The sequence below is a fragment of the Anoplophora glabripennis genome, unplaced genomic scaffold (genome assembly GCF_000390285.2).
Source record: "Anoplophora glabripennis isolate ALB-LARVAE unplaced genomic scaffold, Agla_2.0 scaffold2, whole genome shotgun sequence".
Taxonomy (NCBI): domain Eukaryota; kingdom Metazoa; phylum Arthropoda; class Insecta; order Coleoptera; family Cerambycidae; genus Anoplophora; species Anoplophora glabripennis.
The window spans coordinates 1,441,761-1,456,508 of NW_019416325.1; the positions used below are offsets into that span (position 1 = coordinate 1,441,761).

General features: G+C 33.2%; 1 protein-coding gene across 4 annotated transcripts; it reads left to right on the forward strand.

Annotated features, from left to right (window-relative positions):
- The first annotated feature begins 4,605 nt into the window (after positions 1 to 4,605).
- Positions 4,606 to 14,577, forward strand: LOC108916980 (facilitated trehalose transporter Tret1-like). 4 transcript variants are annotated; one of them, XM_018723368.2, is made up of 5 exons: positions 4,606 to 4,697; positions 8,279 to 8,339; positions 11,552 to 11,803; positions 12,874 to 12,987; positions 13,190 to 14,577. In XM_018723368.2, exons 1-5 carry the CDS (start codon positions 4,690 to 4,692, stop codon positions 14,447 to 14,449), a joined length of 1,695 nt encoding a protein of 564 aa, XP_018578884.1. In that variant the 5' UTR covers positions 4,606 to 4,689; the 3' UTR covers positions 14,450 to 14,577. The 4 variants fall into 4 exon arrangements, with proteins under 4 accessions (XP_018578884.1, XP_018578882.1, XP_018578883.1 ...); XM_018723366.2 differs by lacking the exon at positions 4,606 to 4,697 and adding an exon at positions 4,783 to 4,911; XM_018723367.2 differs by lacking the exon at positions 4,606 to 4,697 and having other exon boundaries at positions 8,078 to 8,339.
- The last annotated feature ends 171 nt before the right edge of the window (positions 14,578 to 14,748 follow it).

Below are 14,748 nucleotides of genomic sequence, written 5' to 3' on the forward strand. Positions count from 1 at the left end.
GTGACCTTCTAACACGTTATTAAAACATGCGAAATTCATTTCCGTACCTCAGTTCAAATTATTTTTTTATCTTAAAGAAGTACTTTAATAAAAAAAAAAATAATTACGCCGGTTTTCAACAGAAAAGATGCAATCGAATTCTTGATCGTGTAGACCAACAACAGCTGAAGTAAATATAAAAAAGCCGCCCCCAAAACGCTGGGAATATTTAAAAAAAGCTTTGAATTTAAACCGGAAGTGTAATAACGGAGCTAAATAAATAAAAAAATTCAAATTCCAGGTATGCACATGGTGCATTGGTCACCCAAATTTCTTTCCATATGACTAGTTACGTGTTCCAACAGTTTTTTTGTAGTTTCGTCGATTCCAGCAATAAGATTATGATTCTGATCTTACACTACATTCGAAATGCCGAATTTTTTATTTGACATGTTACAGTGCTTGTACATGGCAATTAAAAATAATTTAACCTCAGATCACATCACGCTAATAGTACTCATTCACTAATATAATTCTAAGAAGGGTATTTCACAAGATTTCGATGCTGGCCAAAGTCCGAACTAAAATAGCATCACTTCCATGAAACCTGACTTACACCATGCAGCTATACCAAAGTTCATCAACAATTTTTTCCCAGAAATGATAATTTTTTAATGTACAAATGAAAATCAAACGTTTATAGCATGTCGATATTTTTGTTACGGGGATTGGAAATACCTACGCATTTTTTCGGTCAAGAATTATTTTTTATGAAAACAGTTTTGTCTAATCAAAAATTTCGCATTGAAAAAGTAGATAAATAAAAGATACAAAGTACTTCGCGCACTTCTAAAGGCGCTGACATTTCGAAAATCGATTTGTTTTGGTTTTCGGAACTCAGCAATGTGCTTTCTTTAATTTATTTTTAACAGCTTTAAAATGTTCTGTAACAAGTTTTTTATTCACATTTATTTTTCTATTATTACTGAATCACAGAGTAATCAGGAATAGCTCTTTAGCCGTTCAATAAAATAATCTGTTGATTATTTATTAATAACTATTTTAAGAATTTCAATAAACATTTGGCTCTATCATGCAAACATTTAACTACACCTTTCTTTATATCAATATTATTAAATTAAAATCTACAATTTAGGCAATTTATAAACAGACAGTTCTAAAGGATTTTTAATTTTTTAAATAAAAAAGAATCTATCTGTGTATTATTCTTTTCTATTTCTAAAGTAAATTTAATAGTTGGTTCTTTAAGATTAATATTTTCTACAAAAATATTTAATTCTTCAATTGTCAAAGGTCAAATTGCAAAAATATTGTCTATTTATCACCATCATATAAACAAGCGAAAAACAAAATTTAACTACTCTTTCGATTTTCTAAAAACCAACCGCCAGGTATCTTTTTAAGTACGACGGTGTGTTTATCAACTTTTTATCGATTAAGTAAGAACACATAAATATTACACAAGACATATTGATGTTTTTTATACAGCTCGCATCAGTTATTGAGATATAACCATTTTAAAACAGCAATTTTGTGGTTAAATACCATTGGGGTTTTGCTTTGGTGTAAAAAAAGGTTAGATGGTTCAAGTCCTTGTTCCACTTAATTTTGCATACATATTTCTGTTATTCAGTTTTATCTGGTCTTTTCAAGACCCAATTCGAGCAGGCTAGTTGTTATAAAATATGTGCGAGTTTTGCGGACGCACGTACAGATTTAGTCCGGAATAAGCTGGTAAAAAAATAGATTCCCTGCAGCAGATTGTGCTTGGAAAGTTTGGTGAATTTTATAAACTTCATTCGTAATTAATTCTAGATATGGCAGCTTATCTATGCGATTTGTAAACTCACAGGCGTCAGCACTTGAAGATATGTAAGACTGATTTAATGACTAACAAAAAAGCGGTGATTTTCTTCGTACGTAATGACCTCAGTCTAAATTAATTTAGAATTGGAACTGTTTTGTTTCAGAAATTATGGAGTGTATAAAGAAATTGACGAATTTGCAGTATTCGAACATGAAAAAGAATATAAATACATCATTAAAGATTCTGTTATCGGTACGAAAAATCCGTTCATGTATACAAAAACGACATTGACGTAGTTGTAATGGCATTCCAAACACTGTAGATGTTTACAAGTCTGGACGATGCTATCGCATAAGCTACATTTTTAAATAAACAAAAACTAAGTACTTAAATAACAAAAGGGTGGGTATTTTTCCAACTCGTAAAATCTCAGTGATGTTACCAAATTGTTGAAAAACACTCCACTATTTTTATTCAAATTTCTACCTAAAATCAGTAAACATTGTTTTGAATGCACAAAATATTTGTATCTAAATTCGTTGGTGGTTGGTGTTTTGATACAATACCGACATTGTGGCTTAAAAAATAACAACTTTACTGTTTTGATTAGAATAGTCACACAAATATGTATTTGTCAGGAAAACAAACTTTATAATATTCCCTTGAATTCAATCCAATTCAAAACTACATTAAAAATAAATGACGATGGTGAGCCTTAGTAAATACGTGATGTATAATTAATGTGAATTAACCACGACTTTATGTAATTTAATTAAAAATTAAAATAACTATCCACATCAAAAGGATTACCACTGAATCATCTAGACATCATTTTGCTGATGTTTCCAATTCGTTCTGATTTCATTATCAAATAAAAGGTATTAAACTACATAGATAACTGAGATAAATATTTCAAATTACTTTTAAATTTCGGTCAGTTAGCTACAAATCCTCAAAAGGCAGGTAAGTAATACTAATAATAAAAAGAAAGAAGCTCCCAAGATATCGACAAAGTGATGTATTGTGACTTAGTGATGTGTTTGTAAAATTACATATGTATTACATGCTTTTTCATTGCCAGTTTGCAAGTAGGTCGAAAAAAGCTTATTAAAATAAAGTACAAAGAGATTGGTCATATTTAGCGTTTCGTGAAAACAATATTTCTCCTTTTTTTTTGGGTAATGCAAAAGTATGCATTTTTATTGCGCAACTAAACAGGTACCTAATATCACATTTTGTAGGACAATTTTTACAGATAAGAGCAAAAGATAAAATGGTTAACGTCTATCATAATCGGATTCAAGATAAACTGAATTATAGATCAATCTAGAAGCACGAAAGAGTAAATTTCCGTCACGAATACACATACAGACAATAATAATTAGAGGTGAATCTGTCATATTAAAAAACAATGGAATATTTTACACATGCTTTGCTTAATTAATAACTACACAGTTATTAATTAAATACTGATTATAAAGGGACGAAGAAAAAAATGTTTATGTCATCCAAGGACTATGACATAATAGAAGATAAATATAAAGAAACAGAACAATTGAGTGAGGTATCAAATTTTCACACGTTTTTGGGATGCGTGTAGTCAAGCATTTATTTGATAAATATACAGGATGTTAAGAAGTTTGACTGCCATTACTTCAGCACGAGATAGGGTAATCATAAATGAGCAAAAAAGTTGTACATTACAGCGCCGTAAGATTAACAGTTTTCAAAATACAGCGAGTATTAATATTGCACCACGTGTGCACGCGTCAGACTTGTCCTACGGAAAAAATGTAAACAACTGTTGTTGTGAAACATTTAATAAATTCCAAGACAATTGTTTTCCAGTTTTGAAATACCTAAATAAAATAAAATGTATCGATTTTGTAGTACGAAGATATAGTGTTGTGCTTAAATTTTAGCTCGAATTTTAGTAATTATGAATCTCTTAGAACAGGAACTTAACTTTTAATCAAATTACGTACTTGAAAAGTACGTATTAAAAGTAATTTAGGTACTTACCAAAAAGCAAACGCACAAGTACAAAACAAACTACAACATATGCTCAAAATGTCCACCACCATTTTCGAGCACGCACGACACCTTCGAATCCGATTTTCACGCACTCGCTGGAAATCACCTCGAGAAAAGGAAATAGTGGTACGCAAAAAACACTCCGACACGGTCGAATTCCAGATACCAACTGAATTGCGGTTGTTGGACCTCGCGATATCCGCCGCGCCGTTGTCACATTGCTCGATATGAATTTTATCGAATTTTAAATTTATTATAACGCTAATTATTTTTTATAATTAAGCATTAATGCTGAAGTTAAAAAAAAGTGGCCAGTTATGTCAATATTCCTTAATTAATCGAACTTTTGTACCAAGTTGAGATTTTGATCATTTTTTTCTCGGAAATGGTTGCGTTTAGGACCCATGTCATATAAGGTTTTTTTTTTGTTTATTTTAATGTATTCTATCGTTTGTTAAAATTAAGGCAGTCAAACTTCTAACACCCTGTATACAGATGTGAATATGCTGAACACCCAGTACAAGTCTCAAGGTGTAGAAGTTGCTTACCTCTTTTTTTTGTAATAATATAAAGATAACTTAAAAATGTACTATTTAATAAATTCAAGTAACCTTAACAGGATTCATATCCGATAAAACTACAGCAATTGCGTACATACAACACGGTAAGGCAAAATGATGTAAGAGATTATGTTATCTCTTTCAGGTCCGAATATTTGTCGATTAAATATTTATGAAAAGAACTTATTAACCCTGGAGTTTACATTATAGGAATCTAAAATCACTGGAAACAGACTTGGTACCTGGAATGGAAGTTTTTTTATCACGTGATAGTATCTTATCGCAGATATGATAAGGTAGGTACTTTCATATATATTCGTCCTAAAGCATTTGGTATCACAAATCGATATCTATATCCGTACCATATCAGTTCAGTGAAAGAATATCAATCTGTTGTTAAACAAATTTGTTCGGGATATCAGAGATAATAATATCAGTTTGAATGGATGTAAACTCAACAGTGTGTCTTTTGGAAAAAGTGGACCGTCCACATATTGACGGCACAGTCAAGTAAGTGTCGAGTTCTCCTCATAAACCGTAATTCTAAACTGCGGACAATATTTCAAAGATTCTAAATATTGTATTGTTATGTCTATCTAATTCCAGATATGTGCAATATCCCGCTGTCCTATAAAAAGTTTCTTGTTATGATGTCAATATCCTCATCAGAAATGTTTATCAACTTGAAAATTCCGCTCTTTCGGTACCTATAGTCCCCAAAAACACATATTTATATTCTTTGTCATTAATTTTGTATAATAATTAATAAGGCACAGGAAGAAATTTTTTTTATGAAGCCAGTATCCATAAATCAAAGCAGGTTATTTAGCTGTTGTTTAAATTGTAACGATTTTCTGTCACGGCATTTTTTACTAAAAAACAATGTAACTTCGTATTAATAATGCATAGCATACGGTAAGCTAAAAATAGCCGGTCTGAATTTATTATTGCCAACAAATTATACAACACTATTTGTTTACTTTACATACAATTTTTTAAAAGCAGAGCAAAGGTTGTAACGCGGAATAAAGTGTACAAGTGCACTTAAAACAAATACGTGAAAGTAAAGACACTTTCTTCAACTTGGCTGCAATAGCTGAAGCGGAAAAATAATACATTCTAAAATACAATAATTGTAAAAATGTATAGGCAGACAATCTGATGACTCAATACTAATTATAGTTGCGTCATAATCGACCACAAATATTCTGGGAAATCAGTGTCTATTACATCTGAAGTAAAGGAAAAAAACCTGATGGGTTTTAAGACAGACCCGTAAGAACGGTCAAGCAGCGCGTTGCCAAGGAGGTGTGTCCTGACGTCACGTAGGCTCGAACCCGATAATACCAATTACTCGACATGAGCGTTCTTTGAATTAATTGTTTTAAACTAAGGTCAAGGAGTGCCAATAGGGCATTTTATGTACAGACTCAGCAATTATTTGACGTAAATATTTAATAAAAGTTTTATTGGATCCAATACTAACAAATTGTTGTTGTCATGGTGTGATAGACTCTATTAGACTTAACATCAAGGCTACGTGACGTTAGCAGAGGCTCGACTCGAGCTACTTTCCCATTGGCTGGCAAGTTACACACCTCTAGTTGTGTGGCACCGACATTCCGCAATATCTCTGACGTTTTTAATTATTTATCAAAACAAGAAATTGCATCAGATGTCCCAACAACTGTACGCCACAAATTTTAAAACAAACAGCCATAATTGTTTCAAATATCGATCATCTAAGCTTCGATAATTTTAATTTACATTGTACCAATATTTCCCCCAAAATAAAACGTATTTAAAATTATATCTTTACAGACAAAGCATAAATAAGGTCGTTTGGTTTTTTCATTTGAATTTTAAAAATACTGCATTCTGGGGTTGGCCTCCTCATATTAAATACGAATTTTTTCCAAATTAAATTTTCATTAAAACTTTGCACGAGGGATATACGGATGCATTTTAAAATCAATGTCTTCGCGTTAAATATTAAATTTGTTAAAACTAAAATCAGAACTTAAACGTTGTTTTACATATTTTCAACTTACATCATTAATTTCTAAGGGTATAACTATATACCTAGATAAGAATTATCATAACGAGGGTATGAGTAACTATAATACTACCAATTACAGTATATTGGACTTTAAAAAGTAATCTTTTAGGACAATAATTTTTAATAATATGGGAAATTTTTATTATTACATACACATGTATGGCATCGAGAAAGTTGCATGTAAATTTGTAAATGCTTTAATTGTTGGAGTAGCATCTGTTCATCTTCATTTGTAAAATATCAGTGAATATTTTGTCTACTTTAACATCAGAGAGAAACTTTTTCCGAGCAATCCGTTTTAAGCTTACTGCATCTATTTATAGATATAATCCGTTATTTCGATCTCATACACATTTCAATGTTATGTCCACAAACTTTGCGATACATGTCTAGCCCGAGTTTTTAGATGCCTCGACCAGGAAATACCTCAGTTATTGCTTACAGAAGAATTACGTTGTATAATAAATATTTTACCAACATCGATAAGTAAATGAAATTTCATAAAAAAATTCCGTCGTTGTAATTGTTCGATCCGATGCATTAAATTATCGCCTGTGATGATAAAATTCAAACGACAACGGCTGGCATGGCGTGGTGATTGTAAATGTATTTTAGTACCGGGTTATTTAGCCGTAGATCAATGGAAAATTCCATGCAACCGCTTCTCGGACCATGCGGTTTCAAGACGGCCGAGTCTTGTAAAGTGCACAGTGCAAGTGTACAAAATACATTGCACTCAAACCATATGACCTCAACAATTTATGCCACAGAATTTTGTAGTACACGCTTAAACACCAGTTTTCTAACAGGAATTGAATTCGAAACATTAGTAAAAAACGCGTTTCATAGAAAATGAACGGCTTCAGTTCATGTATCTTCTCCCCCAATTATAAGTAATCAAAAACGGTGCTTGCTGTAAGCTATATGATGTATATTCATTTTTAATTGCGTGTAGTTAATTTGATAAATTATTGTTTTCAGTATTATTGAAATGCCTAAGCTTCTGGAGCAGGTACAGCCCGTCAAAAATTATACGTTTTTCTTTAAAGCATGACAAAAAAAGGCGTGTGAGAATTTTATTTCGAACAATGTCGTTGAGCAGATGAGGAACGTGCGTATACGCACGTTATTACAAGCTAAAATGAAGAGCAAGATGCATTAACCTTTCTTTTTAATAAAAATAACATTGTTGCCCGTTTATCTCCTAAATTAGAATTTTTCTGTTGGATTTTTTATGTTTAATATAGGTACAATGTTTTTTTACATACTAGTATGTAGTAGTAGGTATATAAAAACAACGGTTAAAGGAAAAACAAGTCTTCCATGTTTCACGGACAAATCAATTAAACAAAGACAATTATTATTAGTTTATATCCAATAAGTTCAATTACCGTAATCTAGAAACAACCGATTTACGTTGCGTTAAATAGTTATTTCGTTGAGCCTTGTCGTTTTAACTTTGCATAGGGTTAAGGAAGGGTTATAAGTCATACAGATACGGAAAAATTGACAATTTTACTAGTGTTTTCAAGTAATACACCATGTATGTTAGTTAGGGCGCGCGCGCAGGTATACCTAACTACTATCACACTATATAACGAGTAACATGGTTATTCTCTCTTCATTGTATACTTCTCACTCTGAATCTGAACAGTCGGTGTTTTTTTAAACCAGTCGGCCGTCTCTGTCATAATTCAAAAAAGTAAATAAACAACGAGGTGTCAAAGACATTTTTGTTTATATATCATCGAAGTGATCAACATAATTTTATGAAAAAATTGTGATTATGCCCGGTTCTAATAGTGGAAATTATTACAGGGTTGCTTCCAATCAACCAGCTTGGGCTAACATTTTTATCCAATGGAATCGACAAAAATGGGTAAGTCTCTTTCATGTATAAATTCTTATTTTTTATTATACGGAAATTATCGCGACGGTCCGTCGTGCTGTAAAAAAAATAACTTTAAATATTTTGAGCAAACCGCGCGCCTAGTGTCAATATCAAATACTGCCAACGTCTGCAAGGTTCACTAGAAACAAAAAAAAATCGCAGTACTTACAGCCGCTATAAATTTACGAAACAATACCTCCTGCGTGGCAATCGCCGCGATTTATTTGAACATTATTTAATAACGAAAGCCTGCGTGTAGTCGGGTTGCAAGAGCCGCAGCACGAATTCTAGAATATTCTCTTTTCATTCCACCGGTCGATTCGAATTCACCGGTTGTCGGGCATGGATGCGCAGAACCAGCTCTCCCCAATCGTACGGGCAATCCGCGGGTCCAATTTTCACCGTTTTTACCGAATTAAAAAGCCAGGAGAAACGTCCGCGCGACGCGAGAAGTATTTTTAAAACGCAACCACGTAAGTACGTAGTAGTCTCTGGAGGAAATATTTATGGAGAAGCGGACACGCTATATGTGCGGTTAGGTTAGTACCAATAATAAAAAAATCTAGTTGTCGCCCCAAAAAATCAATAAAGACATTACACCAATGACAAAACCCCAACGTACTATACTCGACTTGCATAAGCCACACATAAGAAAATGAAATTATTCCGCTATGAATATTCGCGAAATGTTAAGCCATAAAAAGTTGTTTAATTAGAATTAGCAATATCTGTCTGCGACAGGACCGGACTTGCCCCCAGTTTTACACCATACTATTTACGTCTTTGGTAATGGTAACTTTGTTGTAGATTCCAAAAGATTCATACGCTACCAAATTATTTACTTACATTTAGTCAATACGTCCGGATGCAATCAGGTTTGATGAGAAAACTGAAAAAAAAAGATACTTTAAAAAAAATTCTCACTCAAAATATTTATTTGCTGTGAAAATGTCGACTTAAAAGAATGTTTATGCAACCTTAAATAAGACTGAATCAGTGGAACACTCATACATGCAAATATCCATTTGTGTTCTGGAATGTTACGTAGCAATTTAATTAATCATTGTTCCAAACGCATTATAGCAGCTGCAAATAATAAAAAAACGGATCCAACTAAACAAACTTTAAATCAATTCTAAAAAATATCTAAGCACGGCCCTGCGCGTTTTTTATTTTAATTTATTGTAATAATACATATTTATTCCTGTGGATATAAATAAATTTCGTTTGGAAATGTACACAAACGACAAAATATGTTAACACCTGCCTGCGCATAGCGAAAAAATTATCGTTTATTACTCGAGGATAAGAAGCGTTCGACTTTTATTACCCCCTTTTAAAAATAGTGACGGTACCCCAAATAATTACCGATGAAATGCATTTGGTGAGTAGTTATAACAACGAAATAGGTGACCAAGGTAAAACTAATATAGGTAGATACGCCCCATGGCTCGATGAACGTGTATACAGGCATCAAGGTTACCACAGGACCGCATTAAGAAACTTTTACTAAACCCAGGTCGAAATTTATCAAAAAAAAAATAAAAAATAAAAATAGTATAATAATCTTAAGAAAACACAAAAACTTATTAACTATCATTTAAAAACGCGATAATAATAAATTCGACTTCCTATCTTGCCAATTGGAAAGCTACCCGCTTTTCCCCACCTCGAGCGCCAAGAAATTAACACACTTTATTTTAATATGAAATAAAATCGGGCGTGGCCTCATAAATTTGATTAGGTTACCCTAACCGCGTAACTGATAAGTGCCTGGCACCTTGAAATTCGCATGGTGACAAAAAAAAAATAATTGCAACGAACGAGGAACGATATTTTCTAAAAACGGTTCCCAAGGTCACACATACTCTGGCGAACCGGAAGTATCCTTTCAAAACCGGCGTTTAACGAACACGATCGTACCTGGCCGGTAAAGTTGATTTTATAAGAATACACCGGTGCTTAAAATGGTCATTAGTCAATTAATTACTGTTCGATACTGACGAATTCAATGAGTGAGACTACTACGGATCAGGTACGACTGTACTAATCACAAGTTGTTTTTTAATCGACATATTTTGAATTTGTTAATGTTTTGTGTTAGTTATTAACCAGCTGGGTGGATTCTTTTATTTGCAACAGAAAGATATACTCGCACGCCTATGTGTGTTTGATATTGCCATCTAGATATATTAAATATTACCGCACTTACAACAAAGTAAACAATTTTTACCTTTAATAAGTCTCATAAATTTAGTGTACCACTGTTTATACAGCAGTGTAATTTGTTTACTTTTTCTTCAATTGCGTTCCAAATATGTTTAGAGATATTTGTTATTAATATTTATCATCTAATTATCAAATTAAAATTAAAATGGGGCATTTAAATAACTGTAGGTACCTAGCCCCAATTTAACAAATACAATACAGTCATTCAAAGGATGAAAATGTTCATGAAACAATAGCGTTGCGATATTTTTACTACAACATTGAGTAAGCTGTACGGTAGCAATTCCTGAAACAATGCACAGTTTAATGGATAATAAAAAATAGCTTACTGATATACACAAAAAAAAACAACTTGGCAGAAACTAAAATCAAGTGATCCTAAAATAATAAACCTTCCACCAAAGACACACTCCACATGACACCTATATTGGCAGTCTATCAAAATTTTTTTTCAACAGCGTCCGTCGTGACAATTTCTGAAGCACCGAGTAGTGTTTTTGCTTTCCCGCAGTTTAAGAATTTGTTACATAAAATGTGCTTCAACAACGTCATCCTAAGTTTCAAAATACTTGTCACACGGTAAAAGAATGACCAGTACTGGATAAATCCAAACCTATTTTTTTCAAATACGCTTATCGGGGAAAATAGTGGGAGATTTACGTAAATAGTGAACCTAATCTGTACACGAGTTAGACGGAAGAAAGTTAACACCCGCACTCAAAAGTCATGCCCCATGCAACAGATCACAGCAAAGTAAGAAATCGAAAAGTACTTTCATTAAAACCTGATGCAGGTCTATTTCAACAAACTTTCTTTTAGATTTTTGGCGTGTTGACCGTTTTTTTGTTGTTTTATTGTGTAGAGGCGCATAATTTTTGAGTAACGTACAAGTCCGGGAACCTATGAACTCTTACAAATGTTTACATTTCTTTGACCTAAGGTCATAACTTATCAAAAACTCTTGTTTATAGAATGGCAACCACCAAAGGCTGCAAACTACAGACAGCCCGTGCATCTCAGCGTGTACAACAGCCACCAATCTTTCTTCTCTTGGGGACTTCCAGTCGAATTCAACCATCAATTTTCAAAGAAAAATGGGTACTTTGGAAGAAAATTTAAGGATGACAATACCTGAAATTGAGCCTTTGCAGAAGAAAGGCGACGAAGAGGCCGGAGCTCAAGAAGAAACGAAACCATTCTCGATATGGCAAATTAAAAGACAAGTAAGTTATTTCCCACATTCGATTTTTTTCTTAAAACAAAAAAAATTAAATTTACCTGTGTTTCGAATGAAATTATTATAAATGTTAAGAGAAAAGAACGAGTAGAACAAAAAAATTAAACAACGGTAAATTTTAAATTATAGATAACGTTGCATTTGTTTAAAATAAAATTTACCCCTGTTTCGAATGAAATTATTATAAATGTTAAGACAAAAGAACGAGTAGAACAAAAAAATTAGACAACGGTGAATTTTAAATTATAGATAACGTTTGCTTTTGTTTAAAAATAAAATTTAGATACCCAATAAAATTAATAAAGTTCAATTTTAACTATAAAATTAAAAATTAATGATTTAAAAATTGTTTTATATATTTTTCTCTCTACCATCTACAACTAACACCTAGATCCTAATTCAAGAATGGGGCCACACTTTTGGTACTGACCTAATTATGACTTTTTTCATTACGAAATGCATTTTTGAATCTGGTTGAAGGTAACCTTTACCTACACTCAGAAGGTCGTCTTCTAAGTGCATATTAATTTGGTATACCCCAGTAAAACCGAGTTCAATGTATAAAATATTTTTTTATTTAAATGATAGTGTTCATTTTAAAACTGTCCATTAATTTCTTAAGTATCGCAATTAACAACTTGGAAATGACGTCGCTCATCTCAAATGAGGCGATTGAGAATTAATGAATTATAAAGTAATAAGGACAATAACAAATCATGAAAGGAATAATAAAAAAATGCTTTAAAAGGGGGGGATATTAGGACGTTATAAAACCGACTCAAATAACATATGAAATAGTTTTCATCCAGGCTCTCAATCAAATCGTACAATCGCGCACAGTTTTTAATAAATGTCGTGTGATCTCCAGTGACTTTAACATCTGTGCGTTTAATATCGGGATCGTTAAGTCAATCATGAAAGTTTTAGTACGAGCTGATACGCACGTCACATTTTCGATACCCGAAACTGAACCCAGACCTAAATGCACGTTCTCCCAGGTGATTTAAAAAAAATGCCGAGTGCGATAAGGTGCTAATATTCAGTTCTTCTTTTCAGTTGCTAACAGCCGTCGCGGTATCATGGGTGTCCATGATCATAGGATACTCGTCTGCTTATACCTCTCCTGCTCAATTATCTCTAGAAGCGCATTTCAATCTCGAAGAAGACAAGGTAAGTTTATCGTTGCTATTTTTTTCGTCTAATTAAGTTGTTGCATTGGATATTTTTCCTTGGACCGTGCTACAGCCTTTGTGAAAATGTGCAACCATACTTAAACCGGATTAAAGAGTTTTAAAAGTACGGATTGTTTTGGAATTGTACATCCTAAACAATTGATTCAGAACGTTTAAAAACAATTTTGTCATTGTTACAGATGTCTTGGATCTCGAGTTTAATGCCGCTGGGCGCCCTTGTCGGAGGGCTATGTGGAGGCACCTTCATTGAATACTTAGGCAGGAAATGGACGATCCTGTTGACCAACATCCTTTTCCTAACAGCATGGACTGTCAGCTACTTCGCTCAGAATTACGTGTACTTATATGTCAGCAGGGCTATTACAGGAGCCAGTGTTGGTATTGCTTCTCTAACCCTACCCGTGTACTTAGCCGAAACAATCCAGCCTGAAGTCAGAGGCACTTTAGGATTGTTGCCAACCGCTTTTGGTAACATTGGCATCTTGGTATGTTTCTTGTTTGGAACGGTCTACCAATGGCAGGAACTAGCTCTTATTGGAGCCATCCTGTCGTTACCTTTCCTGGTCCTTATATGGTTCATTCCTGAATCACCCAGATTCTTGGTTGCTAAAGGGAAAGAAGAAAAATCCAGAGAAGCTCTTCAATGGCTGAGGGGATCCGAAACTGACATCGATAAGGAATTCCATGAACTCCTGAAGATTCAGAAGGAATCGGATAAACAGAACGAGAGCGTTTTTGTTCTCTTTTCAAGAAACAACTTAAAACTCCTTGCTATTGTGTTAGGGCTAATGTTTTTCCAGCAGTTGAGTGGCATCAATGCCGTTATATTTTATACCACTAAAATTTTCAAGGATGCTGGTAGCTCTTTAAAAGAGAGTATATGTACAACTATCGTTGGAGTAGTTAATTTTGTTTCCACATTTATAGCTGCAATTTTAATAGACAGATTAGGCAGAAAAGTACTTTTGTATATCTCTAGCGTTTCCATGATTATATCGTTGAGTGTGCTAGGCGCGTACTTCTTCCTTCAAAATGAACACATTGTAGATGTAAAACCATTTGGATGGTTACCGCTAATTGCTCTTGTGATATATGTATTAGGGTTCTCCCTCGGTTTTGGCCCTGTCCCATGGTTGATGATGGGAGAAATCCTACCGTCAAAAATTAGGGGGCCTGCTGCTTCAGTGTCCACTGCATTCAACTGGACATGCACTTTCGGTGTTACAAAAGCATTCTTGCCTATTATTAAAATTATTGGTAGCCATTATACTTTCTGGATATTTGATGCCATTATGGTGGTAGGATTAGCATTCACAGTCCTCTTCGTCCCCGAAACCAGAGGCCAAAGCTTAGCAGACATTGAAAGGAAATTAGCAGGTGTAAAAGTTAGGAGAACAAGTTCTGTAGCTAATTTAAAACCGATGCCATCTACTTTTTAGATAAAATGACTGATTTTTTTAAGAATCTCGTTAGTTATTTATTATTAATGTTATAGTTAGGTTTTACTAGCAATAAGTCCACATATGAGTTGTAAATTTTTTATATTTAAATCAAAGAAATTATTTGTTAAGCTATTTATTATATTAAAAAATTTTTATATTTTCAAATATATAGTATTTTTGATACAGCTTCTTTCTTGTTATTTATTAAAACCACATTGGGATGATATTTTAAGGAAAACCTACAAACCTGTATATACAATTTTATGCGCTAGTAAATGAAAAAAAATGACAACCCT